This window comes from Bidens hawaiensis, unplaced genomic scaffold, assembly GCF_021521415.1.
Source record: "Bidens hawaiensis isolate Kalapana, Puna unplaced genomic scaffold, B.hawaiensis_p1.1 tig00032904_1, whole genome shotgun sequence".
Taxonomy (NCBI): domain Eukaryota; kingdom Viridiplantae; phylum Streptophyta; class Magnoliopsida; order Asterales; family Asteraceae; genus Bidens; species Bidens hawaiensis.
The window spans coordinates 158529-185303 of NW_027495639.1; the positions used below are offsets into that span (position 1 = coordinate 158529).

Consider the following 26775-nt stretch of genomic DNA (forward strand, 5'->3'; position numbering starts at 1 on the left):
CTCGTCTCTCTGTTCCTCAAAATGACTCTTATAACTGAACAAGAACCATTAACCAGAAAGAAAAACTGTACAGAATGTTGCTCTAAGTGAATCTATTTTTCTTATTATCAACATTTGTCTTTGTGACAATAAAGTTTCAGGATATCCTATCTTTTCCTAACTACCACTTGAACGGTTTTGACCATTGACTTTCGGGAGCTGGCTCTGGCTCCGACTCTGGACTAGGGGTTATGGCAGGTTTTTCAAGTTCGGGAATATCGACAGGTACAGATGGCAGTTCAGTAGGTTTCTTATCTTTTCTTGCTGCATCTTTCCTTCCTGGTCTAGTAAATATGTATGCTGCAAAAAAAATAAAAATAAAAAAATAATTAATTTGGTCCTATCTAGATATGGAAAATAGTCGAGCCAGGTAACGGGCCAAAGGGGTTCCGGTTGAACAGATTAATTTTGAACCGCTTGACCAGTTACGTTTATACAGATTAATTAATAACTTTCTATTCCCATTAAATAAAGAATCCTTAATTTATAACTTTCTATTCCCATAACGCCATAACTATCAATTATGGTCCAAGGATGTTTATAACATTTATTTGCTTTCAAGATTATGTAAGTAGAATCCTTAAAATTATCTTTATATCATTCTACTAACCTAAAAAGAATTGTTAAATGAAACCAAATCTTGCAAACGAAGCGATAAACATTAGAATCTAAAATATTATACAAAACCAGTTTTAAGTAAAGAACTGCAAGAACGGCATATAAACTTAAATGTTGTGTTTCCACCGACTGCAGTGGGAGAGAGAAAGAGGGGCGGTTATGCGGTTACATGACCATCTTATGTATCATAGTTCAAACTTCAAACAACAGGCACACATGTTTATGCGGTTCTCATTGAATATGCATAGGATCACACGGACACCGACAAAACTAATAAATCTTATGATTACAAGATATTTTATAAGTATGGCAAATATGTTCAAACAAGAGGATTATTAGATACCAACTATATAAGCGAAAATTTTGTAAATAATATGACAGGTACAAAGTTAGCTAAAAGCTTCTAACTCTCTAAAGAAGCTTGCAAATTGTAATTAACAAACTATCAACAGCCAACTTGAATTCAATAATTACACTTAAAACTTTATTAAAACGATAAAGACGATTCATTACTACAATGCATACACATACCTATATATTCCTAAAATGAAAAAAAGTTATACACCAAATAATAAAGGTTAAACTATTAAATAGTCAATCCGTAACAACTAAGCCATGAACCTGACTGTTTGGTCTTGGGTGCAAACGATCCGCGAGCTACTCGACCTCGGATCGATAAAAAGCTCAAATGTGCTGAGCCCGAGCCTCAAATAAAGCTTGTTTATTTATCAAGCCGAGTTTGAGCCTTGTATGGGAAGTTCGTTTAGGCTCATCGAGCTTTAACGAGCCTTGTGTATTTTTTAAGTTTTACCTCTTTTGAAATTCTACATATTATTTTTACACCGCACAACCAAGCTCGTGCCGAGCTTTTGCTCGTCTAAGATACTACACAAGCTCGAGCTGAGCTTAGGCTCATTCAAGGTTTTTCCCAACATATATAAATTATGTTATAAATAATAAACGAGCTGAGCCCGAGCTTGAAAGAATACTCATGTGCCGAGCTCTAGTTTTAGATAAAGAGCTAAGCTCGAGCTCGAATTCTTGTAAGTCAAAACAAGCCGAGCTCAAGCCTAATCAAGCTTGGACTCGGTTTGGCTCGTTTACATCCCTAGACTTTCAACAGTTGGATCAATTCAACTCACTTAACTAACTCTACCAATTTGAGTATATTATATCTTCATAATCTTGTAATGGAAGCTCGTTTAGGCTCTTAACGAGCCTTGTGTATTTTTTAAGGTTCACCTCTTTTAGATTTCCACATATTAATTTCACACTGCACAACCGAGCTCGAGCGAGATTTTGCTTGTTTAAGGTGCTGCTACACGAGCTTGAGCCAAGCTTAAGCTCATTTAAGGATTTTCTCAAAATATATAAAAATAATAAAAAACATATATCAATTATGTTATGAATAACAAACGAGCTGAGCCCGAGCATGAAAAAAAACTCATGTGCCGAGCTCGAGCTTTGAAGTACTACAAAAGCTTAGGCTCGTTTAAGTTTTTTCTAAAAATATATAAAAAATAATAAAAAAGTGAATATAAATTAATTAATAAAAGAGTCGAGCACGCTGGAGCGTAGCCTTTGCTCATTTAAGATATACTACACAAGCTCGAGCCGAGCTAAGGCTTATTCAAGGTTTTTCTCAAAATATATAAAAATAATAAAAACATATAACAAACGAGCTGAGCCTGAGCTTGAAAAAAAAAACTCACTAGCCGAGCTCGAGCTTTAAAAAAAGAACTCAGAACAAGCTGAGGTCGAGCCTAGTCAAGCTCAGGCTCCGGTTCGGTTCAATTTCAATCACTTAACTTATGCCCTAAGTTTATTTCTGTTGGTGCATGAAGTCAGTAGTTAAGTATCTAGTGTTTGTAATCGAGTTAGTATGTTTTGTATTTATGATTAAGCGAAGTTGTCTCACAAGTTCGCCTGATATAGGCGAACTTGTGGAACAAGCGAAGTTAGTGACAACTTCGCCTAGCATGTTAGGCGAAGTTGTCGAATGATATAAGTGTTAGGTTACGGCTTGTTTGTAATCAGTTGTTCAGTTTGTGTAATCGGTGATTGATATATCACCTGTTATTAGTTGCAATACAACGTGTTCTTTGGTTATTGTAACGTGTGTTTGCTTGTGTTTAACGTATATCGATTCTACACTCGTATCGTCTTACGTAGGGATTCCGCACCTACGTAGAACGAGGTATTTCCGTGTAGATCCGGCTGGGAACCTACAATTGGTATCAGAGCATTTGCTCGTAATTGTGTGGTTCGGGATTATCACACGGGTGTAGAAATCGTTCCGTTCGACTATTCGCAGGACGAGTTTACGTTGTAATACCGAGTTTTTGTGTCCTACTCACCTCACTCCACCAAAAACAACCCATTACACCTTCGCATACCTCGCAAAACATCAAAATCAAACCTGCAAAAACGTTGTGTTCATCAGGCGAAGTTGCCGCCACTGTTTGTAGGGTTTAGGCGAAGATATAAGGTTAAGCGAAGTTATTAACAACTTCGCCTACCTCACAAGTTCGCTTAACTTAAGCGAAGTTATCCACAACTTCGCCTAATTAGGCGAAGTTGAGAAGAAAGCGAAGTTGAAAAATCAAGCGAAGTTAAGTTTAACTTCGCCTACTGGTACTGTTCAGAAAAATTAAATTTTTTTTTTTTTTGGGTTTCTTTGTGTTTTCGTTTCGTACTTCTATAAAAGATGACTTCCATAAATATTACGGAACTGGTAAAAATGGAGGTGGAAGCAGGTTCAGCTACTAAGGCACCGAAAATGCTTAAGGGAACCGATTTCGTGGCTTGGAAAGATCGGTTTGAGCAGTATGTGAAATATCAAGATGCTAAGATGTGGGTGTGCATTCAAGATGGATACATTCCACCAACGGCCTTGTTTGAGGGTCGTGACCAAATTAAGAAGTACAATAAAATGGAAGAGGAAGAAAAGAAGATGTATGAGGCTGAAAGCAAAGCTCATGCTGCGATAACAATGGCTCTTCCACAAGAGATTCTTCACACCTTCAGAAAATATAAAACCGCCAGAGAGCTATGGGAAGCGCTTGAAAACCGATATGAAGGTAATGTGGGGATACGTGCATCCAAGATTAAGCTACTCAAAACCCAATTCTCGGTGTTCAAGTATTTGAAGAATGAATCACTTGATGATATCATCACAAGATATTATCACCTGATGACCGAACTCAGCAATTATTCCATTGTTTACAAAGAAGAGGAGATCGTAGAAAAACTTCTTGATGCTCTCCCACCGAAATGGGAAATGTACACTGTCTTGATGAGAGAAGATAAAGAGTTTGCCAACATTGACTTGGAAACAGCAGTCAATAAACTACAAACTTTTGAACTTAACATGGTTCGAAAAGAGATACCAACTGATCAGGTTCAGGATCCGGGAATGTATGGTGCGAAAGTTAATTCAAGTTCAAGTTCAAAGTCAGAATCATCTGCTTACTAATCAAAGGGAGACTCGAGCGCTAACTCAACTCATGAAGGTCATGTAACTCTCAACATGGATGGTGATGTGTGTTTCGTAGCTGGTGGAACAAATGCTTCTAAACCTCAAGCAACAAAGGGTAGTTTTTCCTCAAGTGTTCCGAACAACAAATACTCTCAGATGCCCATGAGTGTTAAATCTGCTGAACAGCAGTTTGCTCTTTATGCATCTTTCATTGCTTCTTATGAAAACTACATCAAAGGAAAAATAGTCGATCCCGCAACTTTGGATGAAGACTATGATCAGATTGATGCTGATGATCTAGAAGAGATGGATTTGCAGTGGCAGATGGCAATGATAGTAAGAAGAGTTAAAAGGTTTATGAAGAAGACTGGTAGAAAATTCGTTGGTGAAAGACCAGGTTTTGATAAGTCAAAAGTCCGGTGTTATAACTGTCAACAGAATGACCACTTTGCTAAAGAATGCACAAATGACAGAGTAGAACGCAGTCAAAACAGGTCTACACAACAGAGTGGTGGTGGTAGTGAAAATAAGGCTATGGTATCTAGACACAATAGCGGGTATAACTGGAATCTACAAGTTGAGGAAGACTTCGAACAGGCAAATTTGATGAACATCGAAACTGCAGGAAGTGAGAAAGTGACTGGAGAAAATCAAGCTTACATGGCAGAAGTGAACGATCAGCTTTCTGAGGTAAGTTCTAAACTCCCTTGTACGAAATGTGAAAATCTGTCTGAACAATTGAAAACAATAACTGATCAGTTTGTTAGTTTGGATGCTCAATTTAAAACATTAAAAGAAGATCATCATTACACTAAAACTAGAGAAAACAGTTACTCGGTAAAAATAAAAGCTAGTGAAAAAGATATCAGAAGTCTTAAAGCCAGTCTAGCTGAAAAAATACAAGTAATTGATCTTAGCTATGAAGTGTTAGAAGAGAAAACCAAACTAATTGCTGAAAGGGATAAACAGGTAGCTGATTACCAGGTGAAAGTGGTGGAACTAAACAGAAAGCTTGAGCAATTTAGAAATTCCTCTGCTATACTTGATCACCTCGTAAGTGATCAACGTTCCCCAGTTAAAAGTGGAGGAATTGGATATTCTGAAGTTCCACCACCTTATAATCATAACTATACGTATGATCCTAGTAATCAGAAATCTGTTGATGTTGAAATTGGTCAGACAGTTCCTGTTAAGGTTACGATTAAAGATCCAGAAGTTAGTAAAAGCGAAACGAGTAAGCCTGTTTCGAATGTTAAGATTTCTGTTCCTAGTTCTGTCTCATCAAATTCGGACAAAACATCCGAGTCTAGTGAGACAAAAGAAGAGGTAGTGTTACTAAAACGTGGAGAGGACCATAAACCAACTGAAAAGAATTCTCTACTAAACCCGTATGTCCCACCATATGTTAGACAAATGGGCAGTAATGCAACCTCAACATCTAAAACAACTGTTGAGACGAAAGTTGAACACAGGAGTTGTTTCAGATGTAATCAAATAGGACACCTGATTGCTGATTGCCCTCTAGATCAGAGATTCAGAGGTATGAGGCATCCGAAAACTGAGAATAAACCAAACCGTAATTATTATAATAGACAGAACGCAAATTTACCAATGTTCAGACATTGGACTAAACCAAGATTTCAAAGATGTCAATCTCAGTTTTTCCCTGTTAACAACCAAACCATTGGGTACAATTCATTTAATTCACGAAGGTTTGGATGGCCCCATAGTCAATCTACAAGAAGGTATCCTTTTAGGACTTACAGAAATCATACTAATACTAACTTTGGACAGCCAAAGTACGGGATGCCTTTTAACAGATTTAATCGACCCAAGACCAATAGGTCTTGGGTCCCTAGATTTTAATCCTTTGCTTTAATCGTGCAGGAACAGTTGAACAGGGCTGCAAACAATCTATGGGTTGTGGATAGCGGCTGTTCCCGGCACATGACTGGTAACAAGAATTTGTTACACGAATGGAAACCTGTTCAGGGAGGTAGAGTAAGTTTTGCTGGAGAGAGTGGTGGTAGAATTACTGGAATTGGGACGGTGACTAATGGTAAAATGAAGTTAGAAAAGGTGAATTTCGTTGAAGAGCTGAAGCATAATTTGCTAAGTGTGTCTCAGATCTGTGACAAAGATTACACTGTGCACTTTACCAAAAATGAAGCGATTGTACTGTATCCTGGTTTCAAGATACCAGAGGCATGGATAGTGATGAAGGCTCCAAGGGAAAAGAATACATATGTAATGGACATGAGGTCGACTGAGATAGCAACAGAAGAATCATGTCTTCTGTCAAAAGCAACTGAATCGGAGTCCGAGTTATGGCATCGAAGAATGGGGCATATACATCTTTGAAAAATGAACTACATTGTCAAGAATGGGCTGGTGCTTGGTGTTCCCTTAAAAAATTTCAACTTTGAAGACCAATGCTTATCGTGCAAAAAGGGAAAGCAACACAAGAAACCTCATCACACCAAGAAGATCAATTCAATAGTCAGTACCCTAGACCTACTTCACATGGATCTCTTCGGTCCCGTGAATGTAAAAAGCCTAGGTGGAACATCGTACTGCTTGGTGATAACTGATGATTTCTCTCGATATTCTTGGGTATATTTCCTGAAGACAAAGGATGAAACGGTTCAGTTGGTAATTAACTTGATTACCAAGGTTGAGAATATTATGGGGAGAAAGGTTAAATACATCAGGAGTGACAATGGGACAGAGTTCAAAAACTATCAGATGGAGATATTCTGCTTACAGAAAGGGATAGACCACCAGTACAGCGCTCCGTATACTCCGCAACAAAATGGGGTGGCTGAGAGGAAGAACAGAACGCTAATTGAAGGAGCCAGAACCATGCTGGCTGATGCTAAACTTCCTGTGGTGTTCTGGGCTGAAGCTGTTGCAACAGCCTGTTATATCCTTAATCGAGTTTTAACTGTTAAAAGATTGAATAAAACATGTTATGAACTTATGCATGGTAGAAAGCCTAACTTGAATGGTCTCGAACCATTCGGGTCCCCGTGTTCGATATAAAAGACGAACTCAAAATTTGGTGAGATAGCCGACGAAGGTATTTTAGTCGGATATGTTGTTGGGACACCCAACAGACGAGTCTTTAATTTATCGACCAGCAAGGTTGAGGTGGTGTGTAACACTGACATCACAAGTTACAAATCACCAAAACCAAGCACGGGACCCGCTGGGGCTTTCGATTATGATAAGCTTTTTAAATCTTTTAATTTGCCCTACTTGGATTGTGCAGAAGTTGATGAGAGAATAGCTACAAAGATTCTTTATGATGAGGAAGAAAATTTTGTGCAACGACCGCAGTACGATGAATGTCAACCTTCCTCGTCAACTGCTGTCGACACTCCTGCTGCCTCTACTGAAGACGAATTCTTCAATCCTTTTCACTCTCAGCAACAATCGCCCATTGATGAACTATCTTCAAACCTGGAAGACAATCTGCAAGTCAGTTCGGTTCCGACTACAGGAGTTCATAAATATCACCCTTTGGAGAACGTGATAGGTGATCTGTCTGATGGTGTACAAACAAGACGAAGCTTGAATGAGGACACTTGTGTTTACACAAGTGTTAAAGAAACAGGTATCATTAACGAGTGCTTGTACACCTGCTTCATCAGCCAGATTGAACCGAAGAACTATCAAATGGCTCTAAAATACAGCTCGTGGGTCGAAGCCATGCAAGAAGAGTTAGCCCAGTTCGAGAAGATGGAGGTTTGGAAATTGGTTGCAAAACCGAAAAATGTGCATGCGATTGGCACAAAATGGGTTTTCAAATGCAAGAGAGATGAAAAAGGGATAATTATCAGGAACAAGGCGAGGCTGGTTGTAAAAGCTTTTAATCAGCAAGAAGGGATCGACTACAATGAAGTGTTTGCTCCTGTGGCGAGATTGGAAGCGATTCGTTTGTTTTTGGCATTTGCGGCACACAAGGAGATGAAGGTGTTCCAGTTAGACGTGAAAAGTGTGTTTCTTAACGGTAAAGTCGATGAGGTTGTGTACGTTGAGCAACCTCCGGGTTTTCCTGACCCAGACTTTCCTGATCACGTGTACAAGCTAAGTAAAGCGCTATATGGGCTACATCAGGCCCCTCGTGCCTGGTATGCAACTTTATCCGATTACTTGCTTGAGAGTGGGTTTGAAAGGGGAAAGATCGACAGCACACTGTTCGTTAAGAGAAAAGGAAGAGACTTTCTTCTGGTTCAAGTCTACGTGGACGACATCATCTTTGCTGCATCAAAAGTCGCCATGTGTCAGGAATTTGAAGCTGTCATGAAAAAGTGGTTTGAAATGAGTGCTATGGGTGAACTAACTTTCCTTTTTGGACTGCAGGTTGATCAGAAGAAAGATGGGATGTTCATTCATCAGACTAAATATGTCCAAGACGTTCTCAAACGCTTCAAGATGGAGGAAAACACTCCATTTGATACTCCAGTTTGCGTCAACCATAAACTGGGTGCTGATTCAGACAGTGATGCAGATGTGGACCCCACCCAATATCGGGCAATCATAGGTTCTTTAATGTACTTAACTGCATCTAGACCTGATATTATGTTTGCAGTTTGTATTTGTGCTCGCTTTCAGGCAAACCCAAAGGAATCTCATATGAAGGGTGTGAAGAGGATATTGCGATATCTCAAGGGCAAGCCTAAGCTGGGGTTATGGTACACGAAAGGGGGAGACTTGGAGTTGGTCGCTTACACGGATTCTGACTATGGTGGATGCAATCAGAATTGGAAGTCAACAACCGGAGGATGCCAGTTTCTTGGAGGCAGATTAGTGTCATGGTAGTGCAAGTCGCCATTTCTACATGTGAAGCAGAGTACATGGCAGCATCGAACTGCTGCTCTCAGGTTCTTTGGATACAACAACAATTACGCGATTACGGTCTGAAGTTCTCTCATACTCCTATTTGCATAGATAACACTGCTGCTATCTCAGTAACTAACAATCCCGTAAAGCATAGCAAAACTAAACACATTGACATTCGTCATCATTTTATACGGGATTGTGCTGAGAAAAAATTAATTGTGCTCGAAAAGGTTGATTCGTTAGATAATTTCGCTGATTTGTTTACTAAAGCGTTTGACAAAAATCGTTTTCAAAACCTTGTTGAGCTAAATGGGATGATCAATCCCGAGTAACCGTGTTTTTCGTCTTTGTTAAAAAAAAACGTCACTATCGCTTAGAATTATGTCGGTTGCTTCAGTTTGAAGGACATATCTTCAGATATGTTTGGTCCTCATCTCTACATGTAGAGTATGAGGATAGCCATTAACCAGATGACTGAATGTGACCGGGGCGGTTTATGATGTGTTTTTATTCTTTTGCTGAAAATTAGTCGTTCATACTCAGTTAGAAGGACACATACTTGTATGTGGTCGGTCCAGCTGATCCATTGGATCCTCAGGATAGCCGTTTACCTGAAAACTTTGACTTGATCGGGGTGATAGAATTTAAAATATTTTTTAGGGAGATGAAATAATTTTTCAAGTCTACTACTTCGTAAGAAGTTTCTTTACTATGTTTAAAAGAAAATTGATCCAACCTTGGAAAGTGATAGACAAACTAATTCTGTGTGCTTAACTAGTGAAGTTATTAGGCCTAAAAGACTTTAGAACAGTCATTGTATGTCATGGTAGCTTTTTATGGTGCGTAAAAGTAGAAGTGATACTAACTAAATCTCCTTGATCTTACGTGGAAACTCTTTAAGAGTTGTGCATGTCTCCATATATACCTTTCCGAATGATAGGCAGAAAAACGATTACCCAGTCATACACGAGCCCGTGAGTGTTCTGATTCCCGTGAAGATAGCGTGTCAAGAAACTGCAGTGATCCAGATTCGGGACTTGCAGTTGTTTACTACTCTGAAGCTGTGTAAAAAAAAAATAAAAAATAAATAAATAAATAAATAAAATTTTGAGACATTCTAAAGCTTATAATGTTAATACTTCTCAATCAAGATGCAAGAAAGAGAACGGGGAGAAGACTCTAATAATCGAAGTGTACATATGATTTAATCAGACACTACGGGTCGAGGCCAACTCGGGGTGACTAGGGGAAAGCCAAATAAGCTTTGAGAATAGATAGGAGGCATCACAATCTCTGATGTGTTGCCCATTTATATTTTGAGCTTAATTGAACCCAACCCGTATCACAGAAGCGATGAAAACCATACTAAGTTATTTACCTGCTTACAACCTGTTTCTTTATGTCATAATACAGCTGAACATGGATTTAAGTGACAGTCACTTAACTAGTATGATTCCTGTTCGGATCTTTTCTAAAACATGTAAGTCCCTGTCAAGACTGAAATTTGATCCCGAGTATTCTATCTCAATGTTTGATTTTACTTATGTCGTATTATGGTTTAATATCTGGTTACCTGGTCGTTGATCATATTTAGTTTAACGCTTTAAAGGAGGTTTTAAAAGTTAATGGAAAAATGTTCAATTTATAAGGGCTTGTTGTGTAACTTTTAATATAAGCGAAGTTGTGAAATTATAGGCGAACTTATTAAACAGGCGAAGTTAAGGGGTAAGCGAAGTTAACCCTAACTTCGCCTGTATAATATTGAAGGTATATAAAGAAGTCTTATAGTCAAACTCTTTTTACTTTTACTTTTCATAAACCAGCGAACTTATCAACTGTTAATCCTCGGCGAAGTTATCTTGTGAATCAAACCTTCATATTAATCAATTTCAATCCGTGTTAAGGTGTGTAGGTGTTGTGTAGATGATAATCTATGTCGATTGCGTTAATAAGAGGTTGTTTTGGTCCGATACGGGACCCCGGTCAATCAAACCCTCAACACCCACTTTTTAAACTCATTTTTACGTGGTCGTAACCGACTTGATCGTCTAGATCTTCATAAAAACATGTTTCTTAGTGTCCACAATCGACAAATTATCCAAAATACACTTTGTTTAGCCTACTGAACTGTTTCCGCTTCAGTTTAGGCGAAGTTATAGTTTAGGCGAAGTTATTCCTAACTTCGCCTAAGGTTTAACTTCGCCTTATCCTTTAATTTTAATCAATCAGAGGCGAAGTTGTTTAAGGAGCGATGTTGTGGTTAGGCGAAGTTAACATTAACTTCGCCTGCCTTTTTATATATTATTTTAGCTGTAATCAGGCGAAGTTGTATTAAAGGCGAAGTTATTCACAACTTCGCCCTTTCTCTAACTTCGCCTATACAGACACAATCATAACTTCGCTCATGGTAAAAGGCGAAGTTGTGATTTGCTTCGACGTTTCTCTAACTTAGACAGTTTGTGTTACAGATATGGCAGCTGTAGCGGGAGCAGGTGGTGCAGGTGGTGACGAAGGAGGAGATAACAATCGGCAGTTTTTCCCGGGGCATAACATGTACATAACTCTGGACCCGGATGCGAGCGGTGTTGATGATTTTCGCGAAATCATCACGTTTCTTATCCGCTCGCGTATCTTCCACGCTATTACTACAACACTGCCTATCTCTTTGCCAAACATAGAAGATTTCTGGCAGACAGTTGAATATGATTGTCGATTCGAGCCCCCAGTTATGCGTGCAACGTTTAACAATCAGGTAGTGCAGTTCCTCGTCTGAGCAGATCAGGGTGGCTTTGCAGTTTGGGGATGAAACGAGAAATGACCTTACAGACTTCGTGGCTCCATTCAGAGATGGTGCTTTTCTGAGAATGGGCTATTCTGGTCCTTTGGGGGATACTCAGAGACGCAAGGGTTTCTTGTTAGATCAATGGCGCTTTCTTATGCACGTGATGATCGTGTGTATGTCGGGGAGAAAGGGCGGTACGGATGGAATGGGTGCGACCATGCAGTCGGCAATGACTGCACTGACTTACAACAAGCGTTATAGCTTTAGTCAGATGGTGTTCTACGAGATAGACCGTCAAAGACGAGCGGTGGCGCGTGAGAGATTCTTAATGTACCCAAGATTCCTTTAAATGATCTTGAATCACGTGGCCCCCTCGTTACCTCAGCGCCGTCCGATTCGATATGTGAAAAGTGTCAGCAAGCGAATCTTCGCCCCGTGCAGATCATCAAGTGCGAGGAGTAAACCTGAGCTCCGTCCTCGACATACTCCATTATTTGGGTACTTGATCAACCCAGAGTATGTTCCAGCTCGTGGGGACGAGTTTCGGGATCCGGCACCACAACAGGCTGGAGCACCTCAACCACCGCCTGAGGTACAACAAGCTTTACCTGCTGCTCCTGTTGTGGCACCGGAGGAACACGTTGATCTTGAAGCTGCTTTTGGCGGCCAAGGATTCTTTGATATGGAACGTGTTGATCCAGAGGAAGATGTACAGGTCTCGGTTGCACGTGTTACTAGTGTGGATGTGGAAATGGCAGCTACGACGGAGGCTGACTCTGATTCCTCAGATGATGATGTGGCTGAAGCTAGACGGATTTTAGTTACACAAGAAAGGATTCATGGGAAGAGAAAGAGAGATACCGATGACAGTGATTCGGATTTTGAGGAAGATTTACATCGTTTGGTTCGTAGAGCGAGAAGGGAAAGGGCAGGTGCAGGTTTGGGAGCTGGTGAGAGCTCAAGAGTGGTTCGTTTTTCACTCCACCCGCACTGTCTGGTATGACCATGGTCCCTTCATCATTGCCAGTTACAGGGCCAAGCGCCACGGATGTTCCCGTGGTGACTACCTCATCTTCTTTTGGCATACCACCCACTACATTTAAGCTCCAGGCTCCGGAGATTGTGTCCTTGCCCCCTCCAACTCTTACTCCATCGGAGGTCGTTGCAAGGTTTGTTGAGTCGACGGTTGTTGCCACTGCAGGGTTGTCGGTTACGATACCACCTGCGGTTACGTTTCCACCTGTTTCTGAGGTGCCAGTTACATTGGGAATCCCTCCTCCGTATGCTCAAGACATATCACATATGAGGTTTGATTTCGATGCAACCTTATCCGACTCGGAAAGAAAAGCAGCGCTTGAAAGGGTCGTGGCAGAACAATCAAGGGTAAATCTAATCCAGACTCATGCTATTCAGCGCCTCGTTGCGGAGAATCAAATTCAGTCGTCCCTCCTGATCGAGCATGGTAAAATATTTGATGCCTTGAAACAGTTCTTGGCATCTCAGGGGGAGACGAGCTGTAAGGGTGACGAGCTGAGGACGAAGAAGCATAACGATCGAGACGATGATCCCAATGCATCGAAAGATGCAGGTGGAGAGTTGCCAAGAACTGAACAAGCTCTTGGGGCTTCCACATCTCAGGGGGAGTCAACGAGTGCAGCTGGTGGTTCAGGGGGTGATGATGTGGTGGTTGTGGATGCTAAGGATGATGATGTTATAGGTGATGATGATGTGTTATCGTTGGAAGAGATCTAGAAGATAGGAGCTGAGATCGTGATTGACAATGAAGCTGAAGAAGGAGAGATTGTGGAGGAGAACATTGAGCATGAAATTCCGGCAGTTGAAAAGACAGATCTGGGTCAAAATACGGAATGTGATGAGACTGAATGGGAGGAGCAGCCAAGATGGAAAGAAGGCTACGCTCAGTGGTTCGTAAAGACTAAGAAACCGGCGGTCCCTACTATGTTCAAGAAAAGTTACAACATCAAGGGTTATGCTGAAGCGAAAAAGGGGATTATTTGCTGATTATATGATGAGCAGTTGAGGCTCTTTGTGATTAAATGGTATGATGGGGTTCAGTATTTCAAGAGGTTGTTGAGATTGTTGAATACGTTGCCTGAGTGTGAAGTGAAGGACTTAGCCAGGTTGGGGTTGATAAACAGAAGTGATGATAACATGGCTAGGATCATTGGAAAGATAGTCTGGAAGGAAAGCATAAAGGAGAAAAAGTTCGAGCTGTTGAAACCGCAGAAAGGAAAGCTCGTTGAAGACAGAGACAGAGGAATGAGAGCAGATGGCAAGCCTTGGATGATAATGAAGTATAAGCCGATCCGGTGCTTAAAAGAAGTGCCGATGAAACAAATGCCCAAGGACGTGCTAAAGGATCTGAAATGGTGGTACGTTGATAGTGAAACGGCTGAGGCGGTAATGGAGGATGAAGATGAACAGGAGCTGATGAGAGTGTATGATCCAATGCACTTAGTGAATTTGTCTCAAGCTGATCTGCAGGTGCTAAATGAGAAAAAGATATTGTATATTCCTGCCTGGAAAGAAGAAGCAAAGAAATATCAAATAGTAGTTTCAGTTTGTGTACGAGAAGGCGTTCATGCTTGAAGATGGAAGATACAAGATTTTTGGGATTACGAGACACGTGTTTGAAGATAGAGATATGAAGCTACTGCCAAGGGGGAGTCTGTTGGTGCATGATGTCAGTAATTAAGTATCTAGTGTCTGTAATCGAGTTAGTATGTTTTGTATTTATGATTAAGCGAAGTTGTCTCACAAGTTCGCCTGATATAGGCGAACTTGTGGAACAAGCGAAGTTAGTGACAACTTCTCCTAGCATGTTAGGCGAAGTTGTCGAATGATATAAGTGTTAGGTTACGGCTTGTTTGTAATCAGTTGTTCAGTTCGTGTAATCGGAGATTGATATATCACGTGTTATTAGTTGCAATACAACGTGTTCTTTGGTTATTGTAACGTGTGTTTGCTTGTGTTTAACGTATATCGATTCTACACTCGTATCGTCTTACGTAGGGATTCCGCACCTACGTAGAACGAGGTATTTCCGTGTAAATTCGGCTGGGAACCTACAATTTCTTCTAATCACCACCAAACTCTAAGTAACATTAAAATAGAAATAAAATTCTACCTAAAACTTACATCAAACAATATCAAATCATTCGATTGTAAGTTGTAACAACAATAAGAAGTTATATTATATTATAATATTATATACACAATGTAAATACATTCACTCTACCTACCCCCAAGGGCAAGATTGGAAACAAGAAGAATACGCCACACGAATTTAAACCCTCGAACCAATGATTCCTTCGGCGCTTGCGGCGGAACTCCTTCCATTTACGGCGACGCTTGCTTGCTTTCGACGGCGGCCACCACGACTTTACAATAATAATAATAATAATAATTGGAAATCCCTATTCATTTTATCGCTATTGGTGGTCTCAAATTCAGAAAAGTTGGCCCCCAATGGTTCCCCGTTAAAAAAGACTTAACGACGTTATACTTTTTTCCGAATTTCAAACTAACTTTTTAGGGAAATTAATCAGAAGGAAGATACGAGTCGAATGATATAAAACTAAGTTCCAGACAATGATCCAAACGACTTGATTTTGGTTAATTGTAAGTTTAAACACCCGAATTGAAGTATTGTTTTGTCATTTTGAAGCACCATTTCGAACTAGGTTTTACACCAATCAACTAGTATCTTCCTAACGATCAAAATCCCTAAAACATTAGCTTGAAATTCAGAAAAAACTATAACGCCGTTAAGTCATATTAAACGGGGGACCATTGGGGGGCCAACATTTATGAATTTTGGACAGCCAGTGGCGATAAAATGAATGGGGATTATTATCGGCCAATATCATTCAATAGGGATTATTAAAATCCAATATTCCATAATAAAAATAATAATAATAATAATTATTATTATTATTATTATTATTATTATTATTATTATTATTATTATTTCTACGATGGGCTTAATCCGGCCCAAATTGGTATTTATAGAGGAATTAATCGTTGGATTCGGCCCATATATATAGAACTTTGAAGAGGACTTAAATATTTGGGTTTTTACTAATCGAACACGACCTTACCCGTAGGGTACGGATAAGGTATGTATATTAGTATCAAAACTCGTACTTGAAACCGGAGCCAATTTGTACCTGGTAATACCCCCAAATGGTTTCATACCTGGAACCGGTTTGTCCAATCAAGGCCGGCCCAACAACATAGGGAACTAAGGCCCTAGCTTTAGGCCCCCAAAATTTTAAGACCTATTTAAGAAAAAGAATTATTGTTTATATTAATATCTACTTGCATTATATCAAATAACCGCTGGGCAGTGAGGTGGTATTTTGTGTGCTTCATACCACGGAGACTCAGGGTCGAATCCCCTTCATTCCATGTTTTCTTTCTTTCCTACAATTTATCGTTTGTGCAATAATTTTTCTTGTTTTTTTTTGTTATTTTGTAATTTTTTAAAAAATACATGTTATATAAATTTCTAATACCTGTTCCTTATTTGATTAAAATATTAAATTTGATTACAATACATGTTCGCTATTTGATTTGAAAAAAAAGTTTATCATGTCGGTTGATTGTTTTTTTAAGAGTGCTATATTATATTATTATGATATACATCATTGACCCTCACAACTCACTATCAACGAACTTTCATGGGTTAAGGTTTCTAAAGTTTGATTATTTTCATCAGTCATTCATGATTCAAGAATTCCGCTTAGTTGATTGCTGGCGTAACTTTTCTCCTTCATGAAATCTACTAAGTTCGTTAGTTGGTTTATGTTAAAGTTCTTTTATTTGTCTTATAGTTGTCGATTTTGAATCGGAGTAGCTAAAGCAACATTCCATATAAAATCTTATTAGTTAATTTCATCATATCTTGAAGTGTTATGTTCGTAAGCAAAAACATTATATATTCTAGAAAAAAAGGCCCCATATATTTTATTCACTTTAGGTCACAAAAAGGTTGGGCCGCCACTGTGTCCAATGCCCAAATCTGGGTTTTTCAAATACATGAAATTACCTGAAAAATACCTAAAAAATACCCAACAAAATGCACAAAAAAAGGTTTTCTTCAATGCCTAGAAGTAAAAAAAGGGTTGGAGGAGGGAACCCTTACCCCGGTACCCATTTGGATACCCATCACCCCACCCCGCAAGAGGTATGACGCCGGTAAAACACCCCCATTCAGTCCGCGACAGATCTGGGTTGACCCTCAGGATCGAACCCGCGCCACTACGGCTTCCCTGTCTTAGTAGAACTTCATCGGTGACGGGTACCTCAAGGCCGCCCGGAGTGGGATTCGAACTTGAGACCTCCCATAGGAAAACCCAAGACTTATCCAACCCAGCTAGACACCAATGCCTAGAAGTAGGGTATTTAAATACCCGGTTTTAAAATATTCGGTTTTATACCCGACCCAAGTAGGACCAATACCTAATCATACCCAAACCCGATTCTGTACTCGAAACCGGGTATTAGAAAATCACGATTTGTGCACCTATACTTCTAAGTGTGGCATTTCTTGAAATTAAATTAAAGCCTGCAGTAGTATTATGGTGAGTTCTACAGGGTATGGGACTGGTCTAGAGTATACAATCATATGGGATGACCGAGTTATGTAGGGCTGGCAATTGGGGGTACTTGTTTAAGACATGATTAGACATGCTAATTAGAAAAGAGTGGTAGGTGATATTTTTATTTATTTTTAAATAGTTGAAATTAGTAGGATAGATTCCATCATTTACTCTTATTGCTACATGAAACTTAAAACTGTCTTATAGTCATAACATATAAAGTAGTTAAACAAGTCGTATTCATGTTTGATACTTGTGTAAAACGCGTCGTTTCTAATATGTTAAGACACGACTGATGGTTAATATTTAATTTACATATTTTTCCCGTTTTTAAGCATGGAGAGTAGAAATGGAAAGCATACGTTTTATTCTCACTGGCCAAACGGAGTGTGGCAACAACGGTATTGTGCCCATTTTGTGAACATGAGGTGGAATCAGCAGAACACTTACTCGTATCGTGTCAATATGCTCAATCGGCTTAGAGCATTATTTAAACTTGGTGCAAGGTCCCGAAAATTTACACATTCTCAACACATGATTTGCTTCAATTATATAAATATTCGTTCTTACCGAAACAAAAGGCTAAGGCGTTCTATGCGGTGTGTTTAACAACAATTTTGATGTATTTAGTGAACAAAAGGAACAAAGTGGTGTTTGATAGGAAGCCAAGCGTAGGTAACTAAGTTTACACACCAAACGTAAAAGATCATTTAAAATTAAACCTTCGCTTGAATTCGAAGAAGAGAACGAAGAATACCATTAACATATGACTAGTGGCAGATGTTTTTTTGGGCCAAGGTGGGCTGCGGCCCCACCACGTTTTTCCACTAGGTAGTGTATTTTTCCGAAAATATCATAAAAATATATAAATGTATAGAGTTAGGCCCAACCAAGTTATTTGAATCCGGCCCAATCATACTATTTGAGTCTGGGTGAGCCTTGAATTATTTATAAAAGAAATTTGTTTAAAGCCAAAAAACGAGAAATCGCTTACGAATTGGTATTTATAGAGGACTTAAATGTTGGATTCGCCCATTTATATACAACTATGAAGAGGAATTAAAAAAAATTGGGTTTTTACTACCCGAACCCGACCTTACCTTACCCGTAAGGAACGGATAAGGTATGTATTTCAGTACCAAAACTCGTATTTGAAACCGGAGTCAATTTTTACCTGGTAATTCCCCCGAATGGTTTCATACCTGGAACCGATTTGTCCAATGCCCAAATCTGGGTTATTCAAATACCCGAAATTACCTGAAAAATACTTATAAATACCCAATAAAATGTACAAAAAAGGTGTTCCTTTTAAAAAACAAAATCTATATTCCAAAATAAGGTTTTTTTTTCAATACCCAGAATTTAAATACCAGATTTTAAAATACTCGGTTCTATATCCGACCCATGTAGGACCAATACCTGATCAAACCCAAACCCAAACCCGGTTCCAGATACCTGGTATTAGAAAATCACGATTTGTGTACCTGTACTTCTAAGTGTTAGTGGCATTTATTTAAATTATAATTAAAGCCGAAAGTAGTATTCTGGTGAGTTATACGCGGTATGGGACTAGTCTAGAGTAGACAATCATATGGGATGACCGAGTTATGTAGGGCTGGCAATTGGGTACTTGTTTAAAACATGATTAGACATGTTAATTAGAAAAGAGCGGTAGGTGATTTTTTATATTTTTTAAATAGTTGATATTAGTAGGCTAGATTCCATCTTTTACTCTTATTGGTACATGAAACTTGAAACTGTCTTATAGTCATGACATATAAAGTAGTTAAACGAATCGTATTCATGTTTGATACTTGTGTAAAACACGTCGTTTCTAATATGTTAAGATACGAATTGACAACCTTAGAGTTACTTGAACTTCTGATGACCTCCAACATGTCCAGTTTGGAGAAGGTGGCGACCGATGGTTAATTTTTAATTTACATACTTTTTTTTTCGTTTTTAAGCCTGAAGAGCAAAAATGGAAAGCATGCCGGTTATATTCTCTCTGGCCAAACGGAGTGTGCGCATTTTGTGAACATGAGGTGAAATCGGCAGAACACTTTCCTGTATCGTGCCAATCTGCTCAATCGGCTTGAAGCATTATTTAAACTTGGTGCTAGGTCCCGACAATTTACACATTCTCAACTCGTGATTTGCTTCAATTTTATAAATATTCGTTCTTATCGAAACAAAAGGCTAAGGCGTTCTATGCGGTTTGTTTAACAACGATTTGGTGTATTTTGTGAAGAAGGAACAAGGTGGTGTTTGATAGGAAGCCAAACTTAGGTAACTCAGTTTACACACCAAACGTAAAAGATCACTCAAAATTAAACCTTCATTAGCTCGAATTCGAAGATGAGAACGAAGAATACCATTAACATATGACAGTACATTAATATTGATCTCCTTTCAATATTGAGTCAAAATGATACCATTAGGTTCATGCAAAACCTCTACATCCAAAAAAAAATATAATTCCCAAATCTTTAACATGAAAAGTGAAGTAGGATAAGAAAGCTAATACCATGTGGGAGTTGCATATAAATGTCTTCAATTCTTCATCCAAATCCCATGTGAAAATTGTAAAAACATTTCATTTTTAATTTAGTGGAATCAACAACCAAACTACAAAGAATATTCATTTTCACAATGGATAAAGTTTCATGATAGTCAATACCGGCTTTTGTGTATCCTCACAAGCTACAAATCCCTCTTTACGTCTTTCAAAAGAGCCATTAGCATGGTATTTAATTTTATCATAGAAACCACATCTCTAAAAATAAGAACAATAATAGATTGAAACTTGTCTGCCATTTCTAGGTGTTGAAGCTAGCACAAACACCCAAAGCTCTTTAAATGACCATATGTAGGAGACTAGCCAAACAATAATTCATAAGGTGGTGTTTAGTTATTAAGGAGTGTAGATGTGACAACATTGATCAAGTAGGAAACAAAGTTATATATTAAGCAAAGATTAAGAAGCGGAAAAAGTAAATGAAGGCTTACGGAATTGTAGCAAGTGACACGCTCATTACTTTTATTTTATATATATACTAGGTTATTGACCCGTGGGCGCCACGGGTTGAAATAATTAAATCTTGTAACATAAAACGATAATTTTAAAGTCAAAAACAAAAATCATACATACATATTGCCACGATAATAGAATATACAATTGTTAATAACTTTCCAAGAAAAATAAAACGAACTTTACAATCACTCCATGGATAAAAAATAAAAACTTCATATATTATTAAACAGTTCCTTATAAACCACATTTGAAGTTTGATTTGTAACTTTACCCTCCTTGTCTAAAATAAACATTTTAACTCCGACTCTACTCTTCACTATGGATAAAGCCACATATAACTGACCATGTGTAAACACCGGATGTCGAAGATATATTCCAACTCTTGCTAGGGATTGGCCTTGACTTTTGTTAATTGTCATTGCAAAACAAACCGCTATAGGAAACTGTCTTCTTTTTAACTTGATTGGCAATTTTTTATCTGTAGGAGTTAGTGTACTTCGAGTTAAGTAAGTGCGATGACCAATGTTTGTACCCGAAATGACCTTTACTTCGATAAAACGCCTACCGCATTGAATAATCTGTAATCTTGTTCCGTTGCATAAACCGTTTTTCTGATCAATATTTCTTAGCAACATTACTGGGACACCAACTTTTACAACCAATTTATGATTAGGCATACCAGAAAGCTTTAAACCATTTAGAAAATCCGGTGAGTGCAATGCTTGATCGAAACCAGGCCCGACAGTTTCAGAGTTGTCAATACTATCCGAACTTAGATATTCAACTTCTTCTCCCGGAAAGAAAGTTAAAAATTTGTCATTAATATATTGGACAACTTCGTTTAAGGGTGCAAGTATGGCCCTTTCTTGGAAATAAGAAATATCATTAAAATTATCCAATACTGCAGGATAAACAAAATCAATAAGTTCTGAAAGTGGATCAGCAGAATCACCGATCAAAAGATCATTTGGTATTTCTATAACTGAATTACCATCATTGTCACCACCAAGTGTACCTTCACCAACTTCCAACAACCAATTTGCGAACTGGGAGGCCTCTTCAAAATCGGATGGGTTACACCCGACAGTTAACCTCATGTTTTTGGTTAACTTCAGAACTTTACAATTGGACCACAAATGGGACGAACAAAGTGACGCATTAACAATATCATTACGTGATCCATTTTGTATTACGGGTAGTATTTGACGAAAGTCACCCCCAAAAACAACAACTTTCCCCCCAAATGGCTTTCGAGTACTATCACGGTTAACACCTTTTAAAACATCTTTGAGACTCCTATCCAAAGCTTCAAATGCATGCTTATGTATCATAGGAGCCTCGTCCCAGATAATCAGATCAGTTTGCTTAATTAAGTTGCAAACATCTGGATTTTTTGTTATTGAACAGGTAGAATCCTCAGTTAGATTTATAGGAATTAGAAATCTAGAGTGAGCGGTTCTACCTCCTTCAAGTAACAAAGATGCTATACCGCTTGAAGCCACACTTAAAACGATTTTTGATTTTGATCGTTTGGAAGCAGATAAAGTCTTCCATAAAAATGTTTTTCCCGTGCCTCCATATCCATAAACAAAGAAAATACCACCATTTTTTGCATCTACTGCTTCCATTATCTCGTTAAACACACTGCATTGCTCATCTGTTAACGAACTATAAAGTCGTTCAAACTCACCCGTCATACGATGTGTATCGTACGCAAGTTCTTCGTTCATAAAACGATTTGTTGATGCGGAAATTGAATCATCATCAGGGAAAGGCATGGTGGGAAAACAACGCAAACTACAATTGTTTCGCAACAAAAAGTTTTGAATTTCAAGTAGAGCGAGGTTCTTTAGTTGGGCTTCTGAAAGTACCAAATCTGTAGGCAATAAAAAAATTGTTAAACAATTAAGTTTTTTATAAACATATTTGTGATAAATCTATAAAAAATAAAAGAAAAACATTTGATACCTTTATTTTTCTGCTCTATTTGTTGTTTATATAGAATGCCATCAATTAAAAACTTCCAACTCTTTTCCCAAACATCGTCCGACCGAGATAAACTATATGTGATTAACATTGTTGCAAATAAACTGCGTAAGTAGTAACCACTTGCAGTATGACTTGCTTCTTCAATAGCTTCTATATACTCGTTGTCATCATCTAGAAGCCCTCTTTTATAACATGCATCTCTATACGTAGCACACACTTCACCATCAACCTTACGAATATCTTCAAAGCATTTAGGACCTTTAACCTTATTTAACAAAATTCTTAAAAAGTATGCTTCATTAAAGGCGGGTGGAACATGATGAATTCGACCGATGGAAAAACCACGTTTACGAAGCTCCCAAACCCTTGCGTCTTGTTTCCAAACAAATTTTGTTGGAAACTCTGCGTAAGTTAGGGTTTGTGCAAGATCATATTTCTGGTTACACTCCATCCAACCAGTGAATCTTGACGAACCAACAGTGGGTTTGTTTAAAACGTCTTCAACATCATCATCATCTGCAAACACAACTGTCTGTTGACCGGGTAAATGAAACGGCAGTCGAGTAACTGAAGGAAATCTATAATGCACATCAAAAGCAAATATTCTCCATGCCGCCTCACATGCAGACAAAAATATGCAATCATAAAATGCCTTAACTTCGTCTACATTTTCATCTTGATTAGCAGCATTGTTTTGTACAAGGGATATAGTTGCACGATCGGGACCTTTATTAATGTACTTAAATAAATACTTTATCGAACCCTCTTGATTACACCATTCAACGTTGATATGGGCTTGATATTTTTTTAACAGTTTCTTGTTATAAGGAACAACATGTCTGTTGTCTAAATTTACCCCAGACTTAACAACAACATTACCCAAGTCTCTTCTTCGATAAACAGGAAAGCCATTAGAATCAATGGACGTTTCGTTTTGAAGTTTCTTTGGGAAATTTTTTGAGCATTCGTTATCCACCATGCAAGTGCATTGAGGGTGAGTAACACCACATGGACCATGCATCATGTGGTCGCTTACAAGCGAATACAACTCCGGATCTTCATTCTTATCTGGAATTTCTGCAGAGATAAAGTTGTCTATACACTCCGGATTATGAATTTTGTGCTCAGAATGCAAAAAAAGGCAAATGTGTGCATGGGGTAATCCACGTTTCTGAAATTCATTTGTGTACACACCTGCATGATATAAGTAGTTGTGAATTAGATAACTTATTTAAAAAAAAGATAACATATGTTAAAATTAATTGTTTTGATAGCTTAATTTTGATAATTATAATCAACAATATCTTAAAAAACCAATGTTATTATGAACTACAAAAATAAAACATACCAGCTTGAAGCTTCCCAAACAAAGCTTTATCCTTCAGATCTTTCATCAATGAATCAAGCTTCATTTTTAATACCCGACATAATATATCGGGCCTGTCTTCGGACTTTCGATTTTTATTTCGTAAAAATCGTTTGATTTCCGGCCAATTCGGGTTGCATGTTATGGTTATAAAGAAATCGGGATAACCAAACCATCTACATATAGTCATTGCATCAAGGTAATTTTGCATCATATACCGAGCACCTCCGGTAAATGAAGAAGGTAAAATAATACGTTGGCCAGCAGAGGAAACGTCAGATGTTCCAGCCGAATGTAGATTTCTTAGGTTTTCATAAGTTTCAGACCTAAGATTTTTTTGTTGTGTGCGTACATAATGCAACCTTTGAGTCTCTATCATCGTGTACGAATCTACAAACAGCTGCTGAGTCAGTCTTCCGCCATTTAAAGTTAGCGGGTAGCTGTCTGGCCTATCTTGAAATCTGTACGCCCAAAATTCACGCATAGTGCACTTCTTGCGTTTGTTTTTTGTCGAACCTTGAACATCACGATGCAGTATGTCAATACTATAACCATCGTCGCCATATAGGAAAAAAATAGGATACTGAAGAGGAACATATGACGGATGCAATTCACTAATACGTTTCAAAGATCCACTTTGAGTTGTGACAATAATATCTCTTTTATCAACTGCATCACCAATATCACCAACGATCAATGCTGCAACTTCAGAAGTTGTTGGGAGGTTGTACGTCCTTGCGTCTCCTTTGCGTGTTCCAATTATTCTCAACTTTAAATCCAAATTTGGGTTTTGTTGAAAACAATCCCTTGCAATCCGATAACTTTTAACCAACGGATTATGAGAATCCAACATGTCCTTGAGGAAGCAAATAATTTGGTTGTCCAACAATTTATCAGTTGAATCTGTTTCCCTACATAAAAACATGGACAGGGCAAAAAATCAAATTACGTCTAATTAAAGAAATATCATTTTTTATACAAATATGAATGTAATAATTAAAACAATTAAAAGAGTTAAGTGACGTACCGAAATATGTCTCGTCTATTTGATATTTCATTTTCAGTATCGTAAATGTATAGTTGAGAGAACCGTGGTTTGGCGTCAGGCATTGGAAGAAGACTTCCCAACGAATGATAATTCTCTCCACCAAGTCTAAAAGTATATGGAGCGTTTCCTCGATTAATAGAATTATCAATCTTCCCACCAAGAGACGTAAAAGAAAACATGGAATTATATCGTCTAATGTTTTGAAGAAAATACTTGCTGGTACTATCATGACCAAGGAACAAATTCATATAACTCATTGGTGGAGGCTTGATGTCCGGAAGTTGCACATCACCGGTACTACAACAAAGTGAGTAACTTGTGACACCGTTGTTTGTTTTTCCTTTGTTGGTCTCTAAATCCCATAATAATGCTTTGCAAACTCCACACATGACATTTTGATCTCCATGATCTAAATAATCTGTTGAAAATAGAATATGACGTGAATAAAAAACAACTTTGATGAATTATATATATATATTAACTATGAATAACGTAGTTGGTGATATTTTGTTAGTTAAACTATCACTTATAAAAAAATACCTTCCTAAGAAATCAATAGTTACGCATACATGGTTGAAATTATTTAATATATAAATGAAAAAGTTAATAATGGCTGAAATTATTTATTAATAATGTATAAAAGTCTAAAGCAAAGTATATAAATTACATTAATAAAAAAATTATACAGTAACCAATAAACTATTCATATCATATGTTTTCTTTACTTCACATATGTATATATATTAATATTTTACCACAAAATTGAAAACATTATTTTGATTGGTTCTTGTTAAGTAACACTATGTCTTATTTAACATATGTATATATATATATATATATGAATAGTTTCCAAAAACATTAACTTTAAACAGTAGGGAATAACAGAATGAATCCAAAAAAGTACAACACGAATACATATAATTCAATGAAATATGATCTCCAGTTAAATTATAAATTCAATGAAATATGTTACAAAAGTTAAATTATAAATATAGTAGCTAACAAAACCAAATGTAATTGAATTCATGTACCTGAAGATATCGATTTGCAAGGATTGATAGACTCGTTTTCACCGTTAAGCGTATCAAATTGATCTAAGTTTGGCATGGGTATGGGATGATCAACATTAAAGCTTCTGCGAGACGCACGATGCGTTGATGAGGATTGACCAAACAACATTGTAGATGAGGAAGAACATCCAGGCCTTAATATATTAGATGAAGAAGTAAAATGGTGGTTGGTAATATTAGACAGTGGTGTCAAACGATAAGTAGATGTCACATTCACACCTAAAATATAAAATTGGTTGTTAATATACAAAGAAACTACAACATCATATATAAATATTTAAATTCATAAATAACATGTGTTAAAAAAACATAATTTGTACTTGGTTTACCTGGTGATAACAACTGTTGTTGTGGATTTGTAGTTTGAGGACTAATAATGTTGAGTCTTCGGTTTAAAAACAATCTCTGATTTATTTGGTTTTCCATTAAGCAATCTTTTAATGTGTTTGTTGGTGAAACTACATAATTATTAATAATTACAATGTCAGTTAATAAAAACAATAAAGAAAAAATTAATATAGATAAAAGAAATAACAAAAACATAATAATAAAAAAAATACATATTAACTAACCTATGGAAGTTTCACCGGTACCGTTAATTGATAATAAAGGACGTGATGTCTGATGTTGTTGGCCCATTGTTGAAGTACTGGAATTAGTTGATTGAATGATTGTATTCAGTCTACTACCACAATTAACTACAAATACAAGTAATCATCATGATCAATTTAATTTAGTGGTTTATAACAAAATTATCAGAAACCAAAGTTTACCGGTTGATGTGTTGTTTATATTGTTGTTTAATATTTTACTTCTCCTTCCGTCAAGAACCATCTTTCTATGTCTTCGCTTATCCTTAGCAATAGATTCTTTGGTATTCAT

The 26775-nt window shown here is 37.6% G+C and overlaps 1 protein-coding gene across 1 annotated transcript; it reads right to left on the reverse strand.

Annotated features, from left to right (window-relative positions):
* Positions 1-160: 160 nt before the first annotated feature.
* LOC143584311 (uncharacterized) lies at positions 161-26775 on the reverse strand. Its single transcript, XM_077066392.1, has 9 exons — positions 26706-26775; positions 26466-26591; positions 26223-26351; positions 25855-26112; positions 24803-25241; positions 23758-24686; positions 22389-23603; positions 20692-22296; positions 161-339 (listed from the first exon to the last, which is right to left on the reverse strand). Exons 1-9 carry the CDS (start codon positions 26773-26775, stop codon positions 161-163), a joined length of 4950 nt encoding a protein of 1649 aa, XP_076922507.1.

Bases quoted from the DNA above. Each gene is read 5' to 3' on its own strand.
- LOC143584311 (XM_077066392.1), bottom strand. From the start codon at position 26,775: ATGAATACCAAAGAATCTATTGCTAAGGATAAGCGAAGACATAGAAAG. The intron at 26,592-26,705 runs GTAAAATATTAA...TTGTATTTGTAG, and splicing joins GGTTCTTGACGGAAGGAGAA to TTAATTGTGGTAGTAGACTG. The intron at 22,297-22,388 runs GTATCAAATGTT...TATTGCCTACAG, and splicing joins AATAGAGCAGAAAAATAAAG to ATTTGGTACTTTCAGAAGCC.